At 42.8% G+C, this 19,192-nt stretch overlaps 2 protein-coding genes across 2 annotated transcripts in view; both read left to right on the forward strand.

Moving 5' to 3' along the window:
- The first annotated feature begins 78 nt into the window (after positions 1 to 78).
- On the forward strand, positions 79 to 1,561 carry LOC105385608 (B-cell receptor-associated protein 31). The gene has a single exon (XM_048628752.1). The coding sequence runs from the start codon at positions 307 to 309 to the stop codon at positions 937 to 939; it is 633 nt and encodes a 210-aa protein (XP_048484709.1). The 5' UTR covers positions 79 to 306; the 3' UTR covers positions 940 to 1,561.
- Positions 1,562 to 2,149: 588 nt separating this feature from the next.
- The window catches only part of LOC105385630 (ral GTPase-activating protein subunit beta), a 60,024-nt gene continuing 42,981 nt past the window's right edge, over positions 2,150 to 19,192 (forward strand). Inside the window, exons 1-15 of the mRNA XM_048628807.1 lie at positions 2,150 to 2,522; positions 3,005 to 3,163; positions 4,111 to 4,348; positions 6,685 to 6,857; positions 8,003 to 8,064; positions 8,631 to 8,791; positions 9,610 to 9,752; positions 11,240 to 11,360; positions 12,261 to 12,389; positions 13,342 to 13,434; positions 14,380 to 14,502; positions 14,821 to 14,901; positions 15,256 to 15,421; positions 16,187 to 16,396; positions 18,379 to 18,560. Coding sequence (XP_048484764.1) covers positions 2,487 to 2,522; positions 3,005 to 3,163; positions 4,111 to 4,348; positions 6,685 to 6,857; positions 8,003 to 8,064; positions 8,631 to 8,791; positions 9,610 to 9,752; positions 11,240 to 11,360; positions 12,261 to 12,389; positions 13,342 to 13,434; positions 14,380 to 14,502; positions 14,821 to 14,901; positions 15,256 to 15,421; positions 16,187 to 16,396; positions 18,379 to 18,560 — 2,077 coding nt within the window. The 5' untranslated portion in view covers positions 2,150 to 2,486. The remainder of the gene's footprint in view (positions 2,523 to 3,004; positions 3,164 to 4,110; positions 4,349 to 6,684; positions 6,858 to 8,002; positions 8,065 to 8,630; positions 8,792 to 9,609; positions 9,753 to 11,239; positions 11,361 to 12,260; positions 12,390 to 13,341; positions 13,435 to 14,379; positions 14,503 to 14,820; positions 14,902 to 15,255; positions 15,422 to 16,186; positions 16,397 to 18,378; positions 18,561 to 19,192) is intronic.

A 19,192-nucleotide genomic window follows, 5' to 3' on the forward strand; every position in this document is an offset into this window, starting at 1 on the left:
CGAATGCACCCAAGATTCCACGGGTTTTTCGTCTCTTCCCATTTCCTTAAAATAAGTAAGGTTCACAGAGTATGAAATGAAAGTAATGTCACGTAAAATATTTAAATTTCATCTTACTTTTCTAGATTTATTTTTATCCTAGTTGCATCCGTATCTTATCCATTTTCGTGAAATGTATACTTCTAAATAACAGTTCAAGGCACGGTTAGAAATAAAGCTTAACACACGAAGAGGGGGCCAGTGCTAAAACCGCAAAGTATTCACTAAAAGAAACCGGCATAACAAGGTGAACAGCTATCAACGAAAATGTCTATTCAGTGGACTTTTATAGCCGGATATCTCTATTTTGAGATAGCAGTGGTATCGATCTTACTCCTGCCAATAGCCAGCCCAAGAAAATGGAACCAATTCTTCAAATCGCGTCTATTCGCCATGTTCAGAGAGCATGCCGCCATCTACTTCTATGTTCTGCTGGCTGTGTTGACTTTATTCTCAATGGATGCGATCAGAGAAATGAGGAAGTATTCACATTCCCACGAGGCGAGTGTGCATGGACACCTGGCAAGTGAGATGAAAGGCAATGTGAAGCTGTTCAGAGCGCAGAGAAACTTCTACATCACGGGGTTTGCAATTTTCCTGGCCTTTGTGATCCGCAGGCTAGTGAAGATGATAATAATACAGGCAGAGCTGCTGGACAGGGCTGAGTCTATTATTAAAGAGGCTGAGGCTGCTAAGGATCTAGCTAAGACTACAATGCTAGCTCAAAAGATGCAGTCCGCGGGTGACTCATCCAACTATCAAGATATTAAGTCTCAGCTGGAACTGACTGAGAAGCTGTTGGCCGAGGAGAAGAACAGGGGCCTCCGTCTGGAGGAAGAGATCTGTGAGTGGAAGGCAAAGTACCACAGTCTTTGTGCAATTGAAGATGAATTAGATTAAATTATTTTATATGATATGATAATGGTGTCTTCTATACAGGCTCAGCCAAATAACTTTAACTTGTTCTGTGAGCTTAAAGTATTATAGTATGTAAGGTGATTATGAGTTGTTTAAATGATTATCTTACATGGACTGTCTAATTTACCTTAATACCTACTTAAATTCAAAGCTCATCAATAAATATCTCACAGTCACCCATAATTCATATATTTGCTGATGTAGGTAGGTACCTACTTAGTCATTTCATGACTAGCTTACTTACCTAATATGTATTATAATATGTATACTTTGCCATGAATGACAGGGTCATTGCAATAATCTCAGATCAAAGTTTTAATAGCTTCCCTAGTCATCAAAATTATTATTAGGTACTTAATAATTAAGGTTGTCAAGCAATTAAATGAAATAATTGTGATAGCTAGTTTCTAAAAAAAGTTTAGAGCAAAATTTTTGTCATGGAATGGCAAAATTTGGTTTTTAATACAAAACACTGTCTTATTATGTTATTGTTAATTTTATGTTGAGTTTGTGTAGGTAACTGTATAAATATTATTTGCATTTTTTTATACTATGATGATAACTCTTAATATACTATTAAAATATACCTATTGAATTATGTAAATATTGTTTTTCTGAATTTACCAAGTTATTTACTCTACACCTACTCCTTGCTTATTAAAAGATATGATTACCCTGTATGACTTTGAAAACCGTGTTTTTTTAATACATTACAGCATTACTCGTATTTTTTTTTACTGTGATCAATAGCAGGGCTATTCAGGGTGATGCAACAACAAAAAAATACTACTAACAATATGGAATTTTGTACCGGCGGCGGCACGAAAAAAACTGATCCAAGGTGTCGATTTTTAGCAAATTTATAAAAGTGTCAATAACTCGAAAACTATAAAATTTTTACTAACGTCATATACCTATTATGATATTCTGGCTACTCATAAGCTGGTCTATCAGCCCTACAAGGTAGTCAAGGTATATCGTTGACTTTTGGGACACCCTGTATAAACCGACATAATGAAGTGACTGGCTTGCAGGTACACTGTTTTTTTTTTAGAACTATTTATGTTTATTGTTTGTGGCTTAAGGCCTCTACACTACACACCAAAGCCGCTGACCCGGCGGCATAGCCCGGCGGCCTAGTGCCGGCGGGTTAACATAGTACAAGCCTTGTATTTGTGTGTGGTCCTCAGAATAATAATTGCTTGTGGTACTGTGATTTGAACACAGGCTAAATTGGGAGTACTACGTCTTGTCATTTTGACATGGCCACAGAATACTAGGAAAATGACAGCAAAGCAAAATCACAACAAAAAGTGAAATTTCCCAAATTTTGAGGGAATTTTGCCTGTTATTATTCATTACATTAATATTTTGCTCTAAAAAATACAATAAATGTTTACTACTTCACAACCAAAAGCTTAGTAGATTAGTTGCTGTAGAAATATAATGTATTGAGATCCGTCGCGCTTTCTGATTACTATATAGTTGGGAGTGGAATAGTGCGGTGTTTACCGTTAACATCATCATTTATGAATGTGGGATTGTTCAATAGAGTTAATAATAAGGTAATAATCACTTCAAGCTAAATGTTTTTGTTTGTAAAAGTTATTTCCCTATTTAGTTTGAAATCCAATACTTGAACCATCTTCATGCATATACAATGTAAATGTTCATGCATTGTGTTTGATTAAAATATACACACTTTTCCGTACCGGGTACTTGTTACCTACAGTACTTAAATGAGTTTGATGATTGAGCTACAATTTTACAAGTCCACAAAATGGTATCAGTGATGAATTGTATATTTAAACTCTATGATTTGATCTTTTTCAATTTTTATGCTTTGTCCTCAGACCAACTACAAAGCTTTGTCAGTATTATTTTAATTAGATTCTGTAGCCATTGTACAATAAAAACTGTACCATAATTTTTGTCTAAAACAATAAAAACATTCCTTTTTTTATGTTTTTCTGTTACCTCTATGTTTGTTTATGTTTTTGTGTTGTCCGTGCACTGATGCGCGTCACCAGCCATGCTTGTTGGACAGAGCGGAGACTCTGACGGCATGTACGCGGAGTGGAGCTCGCTGCCCCTGGAGGGGGGCGGGGCAGGTGTGCTCGGCGCGGTCGGCGGCCGCGAGGTTGTGCTGGCTGTCGTGAAGCAGCTCACGGAGACAGACCCCAGTCCTCTGCATACTGATGCTGAGGTATGTTTTGTATTTACACTATTTTGATACTTGTGGCTGACTGTTTCCTTATAAAATATGTACGGTGGCCTGCGCCTAAAAGTATACAGGCGGAGTTTTAAAATAGCGATCCCTGATGATGAAGGGACCAGCTACATCTGTTATAAATCCGGGGACGTGTTGTGTGTGATGTGTGTAGCAGTGGTATTTATGAGGATGTGCTTGAGCAGCATGTGAGCTTGAGATCGCTATTTTAAAAACTCCGCCTGTATACTTTTAGGCGCAGGCCACCGTACCTTGTAAGCCCTTTACAGTGGAAATATTTATAGGCACAAATTTTATTTCCACTTCTGGAGCTATCCCCACATTCTTTTCCATATAGTGGGAGTAAAGGAGCCATTTTCAGAAGAGGAGTAGTTTATTTTGTACTAATGTAAATTTTTCTTTTGTGATTTTTGATTTGACTATCATTTTACAACTTTTTTTTGTTTTTTTTTTTTGTAGTCATTGTAACATGCAATCGGTCTTGAGTGACCATAAGCAGTTGTTTGGAGTGTTATGGCGTTTTAGGCACTCCCTCCCATCGTTGGGTTGCCTTCTTATTCAATTGGTCCTAGACCGTCCCAGATGTGCTTTCTTTTCAACCTTCTTATTGGAATACAACTGGAGAGGTCAGTAGCCAGCTTGTTGGGGTGATCAGCAATCCTATCTCTGTAGGCTCTTGAGAGGTTCTCCACTTCCGCTTTAACCGTGGGCATTTGTAAGTACTCATGGACCTCATCAATTTTGGTGAACCATGGTGCGTGGGCTATGGTTTTTAGAACGCTGTTTTGGAACCGCTGCATTATTGCGATGTTGGAGGTTTTTGCTGATCCCCACAGTTGTATTCCATAGGTCCAGCCATCCATTTTACAACATATAAAAAACTTTCTTTCCTCTATTAACCACATTAATCCCTCCTCATTCAGGTGGAATGGGTGCTCGAAGTGATCCGCTTCGGTCTCTCGCTCCCGCTTCAAGAGCACGAAGCAGTCCGCGACTGCGTCCGCGTCTGCTGCTCGTGGCTGTCCCCGCTGCTTCCCCCCGCGCAGCCGGCACACCCCCCGCCCCCCGCGCTGCCCGCGCCCGTCGCCGCCGCCCCGAGACGATATGCTAGGAAGATACTGAGTCACTTGCACAATCTGTTTGTGCCAAGGCCTAATGAGAGTAAGTTGCTGGTGGTTATGGCGCCTTTGTAATTTGTTGTGCTGGTTTTAGTTTGTTACTTTGAGATTAGATAGTAAAAACCGGCCAAGAGCGTGAAGAACATGAAAGGGTTCCGTAGCCCTTATGCTGCTCTTGGTTGTCCCCGCGCTGCCCGCCCCCGTCGCCGCCGCTCCGAGAAGATATGTCGTGCCGCGGCCTAATGAGAGTAAGTTGCTGGTGGTTATGGTGCCCTGGTATTTTTTTGTGCTAATCAATTTTGTTCGGGCTTTAGTCAAGGAAGATACGAGCCACCTGCCAGGCAAAATGAGAAGTTGTGGATGTTTATGGTGCCCTGGTAAATTTTGACAGAAAGTGCTGGTTATCGTTTTATAACTGTATTTTTGTTACATTGAGATAAGATAGTAAATAAAATGAACTATGACAGAAACATATCCAGTCATCTCTACATATTGAGTTACTGGGCCTTTGAGCTGATAAGAACAAATCATTAATGTTAATCATTTCTATTTACAAGCACTCCCATTTATTTACCAAGTGGAATTAGGTGAGTATTAGAATCTGTATGCACCATAATGCATTTCTTGTCTATTCGTCTATTGATTCTACAAATTATACCTACCCAGACAGATTGATCTTAAACAACGGGTCCTGGTTCTCATAGCACAGTGAATCCTAGTTTGAGGACCAAGGTTTAAATTTAAATGGAGTCTGTTAGCCCCTTTTCCCACTACGTGACTCTCAAGCAACGCGACTGCGACGCAACCCATGCATCGATGCCTATAAATCGGGTCTTCGACGCGTCGTTGACTCGTCAAATATATGCGACTTAGGGTTCCGGGAAGCGTCCGTAGTCGAGCGGGCCTCAGTGATCGTAACTGATCGGCACGGTCAGCCATTGGATGGGTGACCAATTTCAAGTGGTTCTTTTCTGGACGCTTCCGTGCTTCGGATGGCACGTTGAGCCGTGGGTCCTGGTTGCTGCTTCGGCAGCAGTCGTTAAGCCTAGTCAGAGGCCTTCGGGCAGCTTGATATCATCTGACAGTTGGGTTGCCCACTTACTCGACAACTCTCTCAGCACAAAGCTTGCTTGTGTTGGGGTCCACCAACCCGCACTTGGCCAGTGTGGTAGACTGGGCCTAAAACCCTTTCTTCATTAGAAGGAGACCCGTGCCCCAGCAGTGGGGACGTGATGGGTCGTGATAATAGGGTTGCGTCGCAGTCGCGTCGCTTGAGAGTCGCGTAGTGGGAGAAGGGGCTAATGTATTTTTTTTTGGGTTCCCCTCATCTCGCCTAATCTTTATTGCTCTAAACTCGTTTCGCATAACTCGTAAGGTCTAAACTTTTTTGGTACAATCATCACTTCGCCAAGACTTATGTGGCATAAGACTCGTTTCGTCTAAAACTCTTTTGGCATAATCTTAAAACACCTAAGTCTCGTTTGCTCAAATTGTCCGTATTGCTATAATCTTGTTTCTCCTAATATTATTTTAATAAATACTATATTAAGTATGTTGTAAATGTACAAATTGTGGTATTTTTCTCCTACATCCCGAAAACCACGATATTGAATGATCAAAATATCGAAGGTGAATGATCATTATAATGATTACAAACGCCATTAAACCCCATGGGATCGAAACCTAAAGATAGGTGCGACGACGAGCAAAGCGAGGAGGAGCGTGTTAGGTGCACATTATCGTCAAAAGCAGCAAAGCGGAGCGCAGCGAAGCGGAGCGGAGCGTTTCCCACATAGCGGCCACAATACAAGGCACCATGTAGGGAGACGCTCCTTCAACTTTAAAGCCAAACGAATATTTTTACTTGGTATAACCTATGCCATAGCATTATTAGACTATTCAAGATTTGGCCATACCATTATTAGGCTAAACAAGATTATGCGAAATAACTTTTTACTAAAAGAGATTTATGCCATACGATTTTCGGCGAAACGAGACTTTGACCAAACGTTACTATGCAATATGAGATTAGGCAAATAAATCTTAGGCCAAAAAAGGTAGAACCATTTTTTTACCAAATAACCCATCCCACCCTACAGGCGGCGATCTAATCAACAACTAAACACCTTGAAACTTACCCCCTTATTCATAGAGAAGTTACAAAACGTTTTAACTAATAAACTGTTTTGTCCCTCTCCAACAAAGAACAATTTGTTCTTTGACAGAGAGGGACAAAACAGTTTATTAGTTAAAACGTATTGTAACTTTTCTATGAATAAGGGGGTTAGTCTTAAACGACATGTCCTGATCGTCATAGCACAGGAATCCTAGTTTGAACACCAAGGTTTATATTAAAAACCTATCCTTCCCACCCTACAGGCGGCGACCTAATCAACAAGCAAGCAGTCCTCTGCCACCGCGTGCTCCGCGTGGCGCGAGCCCTGGCCGGCAGCGCGGAGCTGGGCGCCAGCGAGTGGCGCTCGCTGCTGCTGCTGCTGCTGTCAGCTGCTGCTGCGCTGCTGGCGCCGCCCGCGCCGCCGCACTCGCCTCAGGTAAGTTATAAGACGTTTTAGGCGCGAATTACATGGAATAGGCATAAGGCGAAGGCGCGGTACAGGCATCTGGCCGCTTATAAGTGCGCCGTAAAAATAATAATGCCAGCAATATGCTAAATTTTATCTGTGGCGTGGAGTACATGACATGTCACCAATATATTATATTTCGGTGGTCAAAAGGCTAATAACACTGCTCCTTAGGCGCGAGATACACAGAAAAGGCATGAGGTAGGTAGGTAAGCGGAACGTTCTTAAGTATACTGAAGCGGCGCGGAGCTGGGCGCCAGCGAGTGGCGCTCGCTGCTGCTGCTGCTGCTCTCCGCTGCTGCTGCGCTGCTGGCGCCGCCCGCGCCGCCGCACTCGCCTCAGGTGCGTCAATAATAAAGTCAAAGTCAAATGTTTATATTTATCGTATAAATGTAAAATTTTCTGATGAACCTACATTTTTACAAACTACTCTCCGTTCGGATAAGGTGCTCTCAATAAGTTGTATGAGCGGAGTTTTTAGGCAATTTAATTGGTCGATTTTTACCCCTCCAATAGCCCGGTCGGCTCTGGTGGACAGGCAACCTAGCACCACCCCTTTTTCCACCGCGGGTTAAAAAGAGGGGTTCTATTCTATTCTATTCTCTGTGGGGGTGTAAGTACCTGCATCTGGCTCTCTCAAGTGGAACCTTTGTGCATATCCCCAAGGTCTAAACTGCCTTCCTAAGCTTGGACCATTTCCCACCACGCTGGTTCACTGCGGGTTGGTGGGTTCACATATCTAGATGTGCTAAATCTAGATATGCAGGTTTCCTTACAATATTTTCCTTCACCGTACGAGCGATGGTATACATTGTACTTAAGTTAAATAACTCATTGGTACATGTCAGCGCCGGGATTCGAACCCGCATCTCTTGCGTGAGTAGCGGGCGCTTACCCGACTGAGCTACCTCTTAAAAAGAGGGGTGTTACAATGTTCAAATTCTAGAATGTACCACGGATTCTTGACTATGAAGGAATTTAAGTACAATCATAGCCGTGCTCTTAAAAAGCAAGTAATGAGAATCGCACTATGTACATACCTACTACATAAATTAGATATTGTATAGAGGTAATCGTTTCTGGTGAATTTATGAAATGTAATTGATTGTATGCAGGACCAGTTCTGTCAGCGCGTGCTGTGTGTGCTGTTCGAGGTGTGGATTCTCGCGTGTCACCGGTGAGTTTAGCAAATCGCACACATTTGACTATTTAAAGAAATATAAGTAATTTTATGACTGCGGTGTGTGTGTTTCATTTATGGATTGCACATTATATTCCCAGCACAATAGCTATATTCTATTTCACGAGGAAAGATATCTGATACAAACAAAAAATACCCTTATTCGAATGTAATAAGGGTTCTGTCAGATGTCTTTACCCATGGAATGGGATAAAGTAATAATCATTATCGTCATCCTACTTCATAATAGATGATTGTTTCCCTTTCTCCGTCTGTTGTCGGAGTCAATAACTGCTCCCACGGAGCGCCATAACAATCTACCCTTGACCTTCCGCATGCCAATTCAGCCAAAGTCTAACCGGCTAATACTACTAATATTATAAATGCGAAAGTTTTTGAGTAAGTCTGTGTGTATGTTTGTTACCCCTTCAATTCAAAACCGCTGAACTGATTTTAAACCGTTTTTAAAATCAACTGCTCCAACGGAGCGCCATACTTTCGCATGCCAATTCAGCCAAAGTCCAACCAGCATAAAATAAAAGTAAAATTTCCCACACCCTTAGTTGCTTCCCGTCGCCGCCGCTGTGGCGCACGCTCCGCGTGCAGTGCCTGCGCTGGCGGCACCGCGCGGCGCTCGTTGAACAGTGGACGCGAGTGTCGCTCTGCCTTACCGCGCGCCTGCTGCGGCACATGTACCCGCCGCTGTTCCCCCCCGTGCCCGTCAGTGAGTATCCTCGCCCCTCTGCGCTCCTGGTACTGGCGGCACCGCGCGGCGCTCGTTGAACAGTGGACGCGAGTGTCGCTCTGCCTCACCGCGCGCCTGCTGCGGCACATGTACCCGCCGCTGTTCCCCCCCGTGCCCGTCAGTGAGTATCCTCGCCCCTCTGCGCTCCTGGTACTGGCGGCACCGCGCGGCGCTCGTTGAACAGTGGACGCGAGTGTCGCTCTGCCTCACCGCGCGCCTGCTGCGGCACATGTACCCGCCGCTGTTCCCCCCCGTGCCCGTCAGTGAGTATCCTCGCCCCTCTGCGCTCCTGGTACTGGCGGCACCGCGCGGCGCTCGTTGAACAGTGGACGCGAGTGTCGCTCTGCCTCACCGCGCGCCTGCTGCGGCACATGTACCCGCCGCTGTTCCCCCCCGTGCCCGTCAGTGAGTGTCCTCGCCCCTCTGCGCTCCTGGTACTTGGATATACACTCACGAGCAATGAAAAAGTTCTTGTCACATATGGAACGGCAATGGCAGGTGGAACTTTTTATTTGGTCGTAAGTGTATTAAATTTCGTCGACCGATTGGTAGTGTGACTAAAGCGCCGAACGTCCCGGTTTTATTTATACTTTCATTGCATAATTTAGGTAAGTACATGAGTTGATAAAATACGATTGAAAAGTTCATGGGTCTGATACAAAACCTGGGCAGATATTTTGGATTGTTAGAGTACAGTCATTATATTTTCCCCTAGTTTTGGATATGCCCAAACCGCCTGTCCTACGAGTGAAAAATAGTACCTCTCTATTTATGTATTACACTATTTAACCCCACAGGCGAAGAGGACTCGACCCTCATACCCCCGGACATGAGCGCCGACGCGGTCATGCAGACCTGGTACCGCATCCTGCACACCATCGGCAACCCGGTGGACCTGTGCCGCCCGCACGTCATCAGCCAGACGCCGGACTTCTTGCAGGTGTGTTGTCCTAGTACTTTCTTACCTACCAACCTACCATTGTACATTTTAAAGTTACAAATGTATTTATGGTATACCTTCCAGCTGCCGCCACACGGGTTTCGTCATCGACGTAGTTAGATGTCACTATATCGCGATTCGTATAAATACGCCGCTGTGATTGGAGAAACGCACATTGAACGTCGATAACTAACCCGTGTAGCGGCCGCAGGGCCCTTCTTATCTTTCCACCCTGTATAAGTCGGCACCACGGCACTCAACGACTAATCCTCTTGCCAAGATAGAAAATCAAAATAGCGCCGTTGATTAATAAAACCTTGCGGCCGCTACGTGGGTTCGTTATTGACGTCCATAAACTCGTTCAAATCGCGTTCCACCAATCACAGCGCCGTATTCATGGTGAATCGCGGTATAGTGACGTCGTGTATCTGTCGCAGCCGGATCGTAAAACCCGCCGTATTACATGACGCCTAGCCGCATTACAAGACAGGGCCGCTTTGTAATGCGGCGGATCAACGTTTAGCCGTATTGAATACGGCTGAATGAAAATGCGCCGGATTGTATTCGACATCATACGTCATTCAATACGGCTGGCCGTTATGTAATACGGCTAGAGATTAGCCGCCGCTTTGAATGATTTTAGTTTTGATTTTTAACACTCGTGGCGCTGCTTGACATAACAACAATAATGGCGTTGGATACAGATATTTGATGATGATTAAAACGAAGAAATCGTGTTAAATATGCTAGTAAACAGTACTTCAAGAACAATTTTCACGTGGAATTAAATAATTTATATTCCGATCAATGCGGTAAAGTGAAAAACGTACAAAAGTTATAACGCACATCAATCAGCTAAAGTGACCATGGATTCTGCTGGTCGGCGGATTTCCAGATAATACTACTGGGTCAAAAAATATAAATGTGGCCAGCAAAGGTTATTTGATCTTGAAGAGACTGCGACGAGGCAAACGTAGTGTGGGACGCCCTCAGGCTAGATGGGGTGACGACTTGCGAAAGGTGGCTGGTTATGATTGGATGTGGAAAGCTGTAGATCGCATCCAGTGGCGTGCTTTGGGAGAGGCCTACGTCCAGAAGTTATGTTGATGATGAAGAATAATAATTCCGAAGATCCTACAATCCGAGTAGTACCCATGAACAGTATTTTGATACTTGGAAGTCCATATGATATATTTACTCTATTATGATTACAAAATTCCTTCACCTATAATGTCATGCTTAGCATGGAAATGGTTACCCTACAATTCAGTAGTAGTACGATGCGGCTAAAGGTGGGCCGCCGTATTGAAGAACGTATTGAAATGACAATGCGGCTAAACGTTGATACGCCGCATTACAAAGCGGCCCTGTGTTTTAATGCGGCCAGCCGTAATGTAATACGGCGGATTATACGATCCGGCTGCGACATATCTACATCGATAACGAACCCGTGTAGCGTTAGCTGAATGTAAATCTCAATTCCCCAGTACTCAATAACGCAAGAAGAAGGCGCCCGCGACCCGAGCCAGCACCCGTGTCTCCAGGCCCTGCCCTCCATCTTCCACAAGGCGATGAAGGCGATAGCGGCCCACGTCGACGCGTTTCTAGGTACGTGACGTTGCTGAATCAGGGAGAAGGGATATAGCTAGTGTATTATACACGGGCTGTTAATGTCACCAGGTTTTGTGATGGAGATAAATTCGATGTTCGCTTGGTGACATTGGCAGCCCCAGTTTTGGGTAAAACACGTTTGATTGGTTTTTAGAAACACCTTTGGAAGGTTAACGGTCAGTTTCAATAATAATATTGTGATCAACATATAGATTATAAATAAATAGATGTTATTATTGACACTGGCCGTTATGGGTTAAATCTTTGTAGTTTGAGGGGAGTTTGATATTGGGTTTGAGTGAAAAGGCTAAGAAGCGCCTATAATTGAAGAGCATTTTATATTTGACTGTACGACAAAATTAGTTAACGTTGAATTTGACTATAACGTCTACATAAATAACTATACGCTGTTTGTGCAATGCAATACCAATACATTAATATTAGATGCTTATAAGATGCTAGGATACAAATCGGACTATAAGGTAAGTTATCAAATTGCTAAATAATGCGTCAGGATAGGTCACCACGTGAATCAGCTACCAGGCTACCATAGTACCCTTGGATGTATGTATACGGGTAGGTATAACAGCTCCAGTATCGGCTAGGATACACATAGCCGCACCGCCGGCCATCCAAAATTGTTTATAGCGTAATGAGTGACATAGCTAAATAAAGTACCAGGCTAGCATAGTACCCGAGGGTTTATTTATACCCGAGGGTATACCACCCGCGACGGTTCCATAGAAATTACATACATACATATGCTCACGACTGTAATCCCAGAAGGGGTAGTCAGAGGTGACTCGCAAGCGAGTTCCATAGAAATTACACGCATTCATGCCCATACTTCTAGCGCCAGACCTAAACAAAGTACCAGGCTAGCATGTATACAAACAGGTAACAGCACGAGCAGTTGGTGGGGCACTACGGCGGAGCCCGAGGACTCCACGCCGCCGCCGCATCGCCGGCTCGCCAAGAGCTTCAGTGTGTCCAACGCTAAACGCAATGACAAACAGACGGAGAAAGGTAAAGGTTGTTGTGGCATGGTGGTCGATGTGGTAATGATTGTACAGGTGGCTGACAATTTGCCTCTGTTGGTTCCTGGTAAATTAATTATAGAATTTACCAGTATTATTAATTCCAAAATGATGAGGGTACAGAAAAGTACAGTCAGTAGGTAGGTACATGAAATTTTGATAAAGGCACAAAATTAAATTTTTGCTATGACAAACTATACATTTTGGTATCGAAAAATTAGATTTACGGTAGACACTCTGACACAAATTTAAGACAAGAATTTAAGGTTTTGACAGTAATAAAATTAGGATTTGTTCCTTCAGAATCGATATCATTGCCACCTTGTACCATGCCATGATAAAATGAATAAATGTTAGGTGAATGTGAATGCATGAGTTCAGCTTTTGGTGATTGGTTAATGCTATTTATTGTAGGTATTTCACACGGGCATGGTCTATAGATAAATTCACAGAGCACATTTAACAGGTACCTATTTGGTTATTTTATGTTGGCTTTTAAATTTATTTTGGGTATGGGTTGCGAGTAGTAATCACGGTATAAGTCACTGCACTTTTTAAACATTTTGTTTTTTTTTGGTGTTGGTTATATCTTTAACATATTTTTTCAGTTTCAATGTAGCTCACTCGGATTGTTATAAAACCACCATCGATTCACAGATTGTGATAAAACTTCATAAATTCATTGTTCCTAAATATAAGTTAAAATATATCTTCTACCATTGGAGGAATTTTCCTTCCACTTATCCGTAGATAATTAAAATACACAGATCATCTTTCATACTGTTATTTCACCAATAATCGTCCAACAGTACTAAAATTATGACAAAATGCAAAGCTGCTATAATTATGTAGATGGCACCACCATCCATTACGCCAAACCGTTCATACCGCCATATTCGCCACTCTTCTGTATTCCGTATTGTATGAGCGTGTATCTGTAGGTGCCCCACGGACGTCGCTGATGGGTCTGTCGAGCGGGGGACGCCCCGTCAGTGTTGCCCCCACCACGCCGCCCAACTCTATCACTTCTCATGGTAAGACTGTGCCCCATCCTACCTAACAGAACGCTTCACGTTCTTCGACTTTTCTGACCGTCCTCAACGGTCAAGTCGCAATCTTCTCTTTCGTACCCCAGAGCATAATGCGGCAGGGTATTCTGATTCTTTCACTGTGACAGCGGTTCGCTTGTGGAACAAGTTACCACTGGATATAAGACAAACTAAGTCTATAGATCTTTTTAAATCTAAAGTTCGTCTCCACTACCTCCAAGAGCAGAACATTCTGCCTAACTGATCCCTATCTGTGTGATGATGATGATGATAGTAATTTTATGTATGTATTTATGTATGTATGTAATGTATTTATTTAGGTATCATGTGTATATTTATATTGTATAGATAGGTATATATTAAGATATTAATATTTCGGTTAAGTACTCAATATAAACCATCTTCTTTCCTCAAAGCCTTAAGCACTACCAATCACTTTTTCAACATCACCAAAGGTTAACTGGTAGGAAATGCTGCTAGCATTAAGTTCGCCTTTGTACCAATTTACTTTGTGCAATAAAGAATTTAATAATAATAATAAGACTGCTACTAAACTGTTATTTATTATTTATGTACAGTCAACAAAAAGTTTACGTGCTCATTCTTCGATGGCGAGTAATTGTCGGGGACAAACGTAAAGGGATCGCCTGTGTTTCTTCTGTCGCCGAACGCCTGGTTGACAGAAGAAAAAAAGGCAATCCGATTACGATACGCTTATATGTGCTGAGACCCTAAAGTGGTAAAATAAGACGATAGTCAAAATTGCGGGTTACGCTTGACGAAATTAAATTTCGTTGAGCTGTCGTACGATCGGTACGTTGAGACAAAGTCATGTCAGCGCAGCCACAGGCAGAATTCACAGATTTAATCCGATCACATATACCGTGTATTCAAATGCAGGTAACCTAATTTATAATTGACTATTCGCAGTAGGTGAATGCGAGAAGCTGCCGCTGACCCCGCTGCGTCCGAAGGTGAACTCCATCTTCCATCTGTTCGGGGAGTGGCTGTTCGAGGCCGCACTCATAGGGACCCAGCCCGCCAGCAGTCAACGTGAGTTTGTACTGAAGAGACATTTACACAGCCCACATTGCCCACAGCGCTGGATTTGAGCTGTAAAATACCTGACTTGAGAGTGAAACGAGTGGTGCTATAGTTTTGTCGTTTTAGCTGTTTGGCTAGTACGCTCAGAGACGTCACTCTGTGACTCACTGTTGGAGCTCCGTTTCTCGCTTTCTCATATACTAGCACGACATTAAGTACAAAACACGGAACGCTGACAAGAGATTTAAGATATTTATAAATACTGTTTTCTATATTCTGTTTCTGATTTAAGATTAGACTGAAACAATGCAATATTATGTATTTCAGCGCGAGCAGAAGGCACGCCGCCGCCATCTTCACTGGGCGACGTGCCACCGCCCAAGATCAACATGATGAGCTATCAGCCAGGTATTTGGAAGTAATTCTATGATATAATATTGTCCTCTTGTTGTAGAGGGAAAGATATATCAGATCGGCGGAGCGCGATTAGCCAAGTGATGATTAGTATAAAGTTTGTCAATCACGATAATTTCGATACCTACTTAAGTTTTGAAGAAATCTGGTGATCACTGGGTGATGAAGGCTAAGGAGTACTTATGCTTTTTAGGAGAGGAGTAGGAGTTCTAAGGCTTTTTGGAAAAGGTTATTATTCTTATCTTCTTGCGAGCCAGTGTCGTGAAAAAAGAAGCAACTTTGGTAGCATCCTGGTTGCCCTGGATTAAATCTCATCTATTGATGCATGACATACATTTCCCATTTCAGGTCGGGCCGAAGCCCTAGGTACTCTCTGCCGGGTGCTCTGCTCCAAGCAGTGCGGCGAGGAGGTGTTGGCCGCCTACCTGGCTCGGTGCTACGCGGCCATACACCGCGGGCTGAGGGACCCCGCTACTGCTGCCGCCGTTGTGTTGAACGCGCATGATATCTTCCGGTGAGTTATGCGGGCCTGGTACTTTTGTTGAAAGTGTGACGCGACAACTGAAAAAAAATAGAATCGCAGTTTGTGGCACCCCGCTACTGCATCGCCCGTTGGCATATGATACCTTCCGGTGAGTTATGCAGGCCTGGTACTTTTGATGGAGTTGTAATATGAAAAGTTGGAAAATAATTAAATAACGTGGCTTGAGGGACCCCGCTACTGTACCGGGCGTTAATATGATACCTTCCGGTGAGTTATGTATTCCTGGTACCTTCGTTGGAGTTGTGGGGTCAGGCCGAAGGCCTAGGCACTCTCTGCCGGGTGCTCTGCTCCAAGCAGTGTGGCGAGGAAGTGTTGGCCGCCTACCTGGCCCGGTGCTACGCGGCCATACACCGCGGGCTGAGGGACCCCGCTACTGCAGCCGCCGTTGTGTTGAACGCACATGATATCTTCCGGTGAGTTATGCGAGCCTGGTATTTTTTTAGAATTGTTATAAAAAGAATACAGGGAAGTTAGTATATGGGTGTTCTAATGAACGGTTTTATATTCTACTTGTGAACCCATCCATAGATTAGCTTACTGAGAGAGATTGCTTTGGAAAAATTGTTAATAACGTAAAAAAATCAACATTGGTAAGCAAATCCATAGAAACCGGACGTAAAGGCACACAATATAATCCAATACAAGTTTTTGAATATGTCCGTGTTTTATGGTTTGATCCAATAAAGTTTTTATGCCCTCTTTGCACAAATATTGTTTATATTCCTATTATTCCAGACAAGACCTAGACGGCGTGCTAGTGCTTGTGCCAGACTTCATCTACGCACTAGAGAGGATTCTCCCCGAGCGGGAACCGAAGCTAGAATGCGGTTCCATAGACAAGAGAGAGCTGCGGAAGGCCGCCATTAGCCTTCTACTGTCTATGGTCGCCTTTCCTTACCACTATAGAGGACTGCCCATTCCGGAGTTCCCTGGATCTAATGACAAGTGAGTGATTTTGCCCCTTTTTGCAACATACTGAGAGTAAATAATTGTATATGCAATAGGGGTGCATGAAAATCAATCAGTGACTGACGTTTATATACGATAAGCTAATCCTTTCACAACATCGGCAAAAGCTCTTATGTTTTTCAATAACACGCTAAGAAGAAGAATATGGCAGCAGAGCTTCCAGAGGCTGTTGCATCCATTAATATAGACCTAAATGCAATTTCAAACTGGAGTAAAAATCATGGGCTCAAAGTGAACCCCAACAAAACCCAAGTGATTCTTATAGGCAGTTCACGATTGATCTCCAACAACAACTTGCAGAATATTCCACCTATATTATTCGATGGAGTTCAAATTCCGTTCAGTGATACTGTTAAAAACCTTGGAATTTTATTGGACAAGTTTTTTACATGGGGCCCTCAGATGGAGGCCGTTAGCCGGAAGATTTTTGCGTCAGCAAGGTTCACTTAAAAGGTTGCGTAATTTTCTACCTACTTCCACCAAGATCGCGTTAGCACAATCACTTCTCCTCCCTGTTCTTGACTACGCCGATGCCAGCTATCCTGATCTCACCGAGGAGCAACTAAACAAACTTGAGCGTCTTCAAAACTTTTGTATACGGTTCATATTTGGCGTAAGAAAATATGACCACATCTCCGAATACCGTACTAAACTCAAGTGGCTCCCAATTCGCTTTCGCCGGAATACCCACATTCTTTCACTTCTTTACTCTGTACTGTTCAATCCATGTACCCCAGCATACCTGAAGGAGCGTTTTGGGATGCGTTGCTCTACCCACAGCTGTACCCTTCGTTCATCGCAGAATCTCAGGCTGAACATCCCTGAACATAAAACTAAATTCTACAGCGAATCTTTTACTGTCCAGGCCACATTGTTGTGGAATGATTTACCCACACATATCAGACTTGCGCCTTCGCTAGCATCATTTAAATCCCTGCTGAATAAGCACTACAATAAATTATTATCTTTGCCAGAATAATATTTATTTATAATATATTATATATTTAAAAGTATGTATATATTTAAGTATATAAGTATGTTGTATGTAGTTTATATTACCTATTACTAGGTATAGATTAGGTATCATTTTATATAATTGTTAATTTTTCCTTTTATAAGTTATGTTTGTAATTTTTTGCACTTTCCCCTTTTCTTTTGTATAATTTCTCTCCTCCGAGGTAGTCTGGAAGAAATTACTCTTAGGGTGGATTCGTTCAAACATCACGTTACACGAGAATAACTATACCGGAATTAAAATTATACGCGAGTAAATATCTAGGATAAGTACATTTGCATTCTACCAAGTTATACCATGATTAAATTGAATAAACGAGGAACGAAACTGTAATGCAACTAAAATAAAAATAGCTGCGTTTCAAAGCATGCAATAGAAATGACATGCCAACTTAGTTTGAATGGATTATAAAAGTATGAAATTGTTTATGTTTTAATATTTTATTCGCTGTTGTTATTCTGAGACTTTGCCTTTTAACGTACTTTTGTTTATGTTTTGACAGATGTGTTTATATGTCATTATGACGGTTTTCTAATCAGCTGATGTGCTGCCGCCATTACAAAATTACTCTCGGATAAGCTCGTTACACGGTCAATTTTGGCGGTATAACATTTTATTCTTGGGATAAGCTAGTTATCTTGGTTTCAGGTTTGGTAGAATGCAAAATCTGCTTACTCGCGAGTAACTGGTAGTTTACTCGTGAGTAAATAGTTACTCGACGTTGGCCGAATCCGCCCTTAGTAATAAGGCCGCCATTTGTACCGTCTATGTTGTGCATATTCAATTGTAATTTCTGTGTTTGTGTGCAATAAAGAATTATCTATCTATCTATCTATGGTACATAGACAGCCCTTAAAACTGATTCGTCCATGTCAGTTTTCGGCCGTAAGAGCTCACTTAGAAAGGAAATAATTATTATCATTATCATCGTCTCCTATTACAGCAGCGGCACAAACGTGCTAGCCAGCGGTCGCATATCCCTCCTATGCGTCGGGGCAGTGGGCGCAGAGACCGAGGACGCCCTAGCGGCGCCACTGTTGGGTGCTCTGTACTTGTGTGTGCGCCACGCCGCGCCCACTACGCCGCGATTGGCCGCTTCTAACTCGCACCACACCGACTATAAAGGTATGCGCTCCTGGTAGATTAGGACGAGTGGATGGCGCAGTGGTTAGCTGGCTGCTATGTGGAGGGTCCCGTGTTTGATGTTTGGTCGGGGCGGAGGTTTGTCTTCCAGTCTTGGAGGAGGTCTATGTCCTGCAGTGGAATTGTGTGTTTGATTATTATGTATTGGATGGATGAGAAGGGCTGAGGACAGAGTGATGAGGCTCTCTTTGGGAGAGGTCTATGGATGTCTAGTGGGTGGTGGTTAGATGATCATGATTGGCCAAAAGGTCTCTTAGACTCTACAAAGACCAAGACACGTCACAGCAATAAGTATGCAACGATTTTCGTGGTAATATTTTTGAGATTCATTTATCACGCTGTGTAAATTGCTAATTTTGTCTTCTTAAAGTTCAAATTACACAGTTATACATTCGCTGTGTCGATGCAATCATTCACTTCCATAAAACACGGCTCATATTTTTTGTTGCGAAACATTCCACTTCAATCTTACACCTCGCTACTCGACGGTTCAACAATACCAGAGTACCTACTATAGCTATTAAGGAACTGTAAACTGCCTGAAACTCTAACTGGCCATAGAAAAAATCATCTTTACCCTGTAAAAGAGCAAGCAAAAGTACCAGGACAACATA

This window comes from Plutella xylostella, chromosome 21 (genome assembly GCF_932276165.1).
Source record: "Plutella xylostella chromosome 21, ilPluXylo3.1, whole genome shotgun sequence".
Taxonomy (NCBI): Eukaryota; Metazoa; Arthropoda; class Insecta; order Lepidoptera; family Plutellidae; genus Plutella; species Plutella xylostella.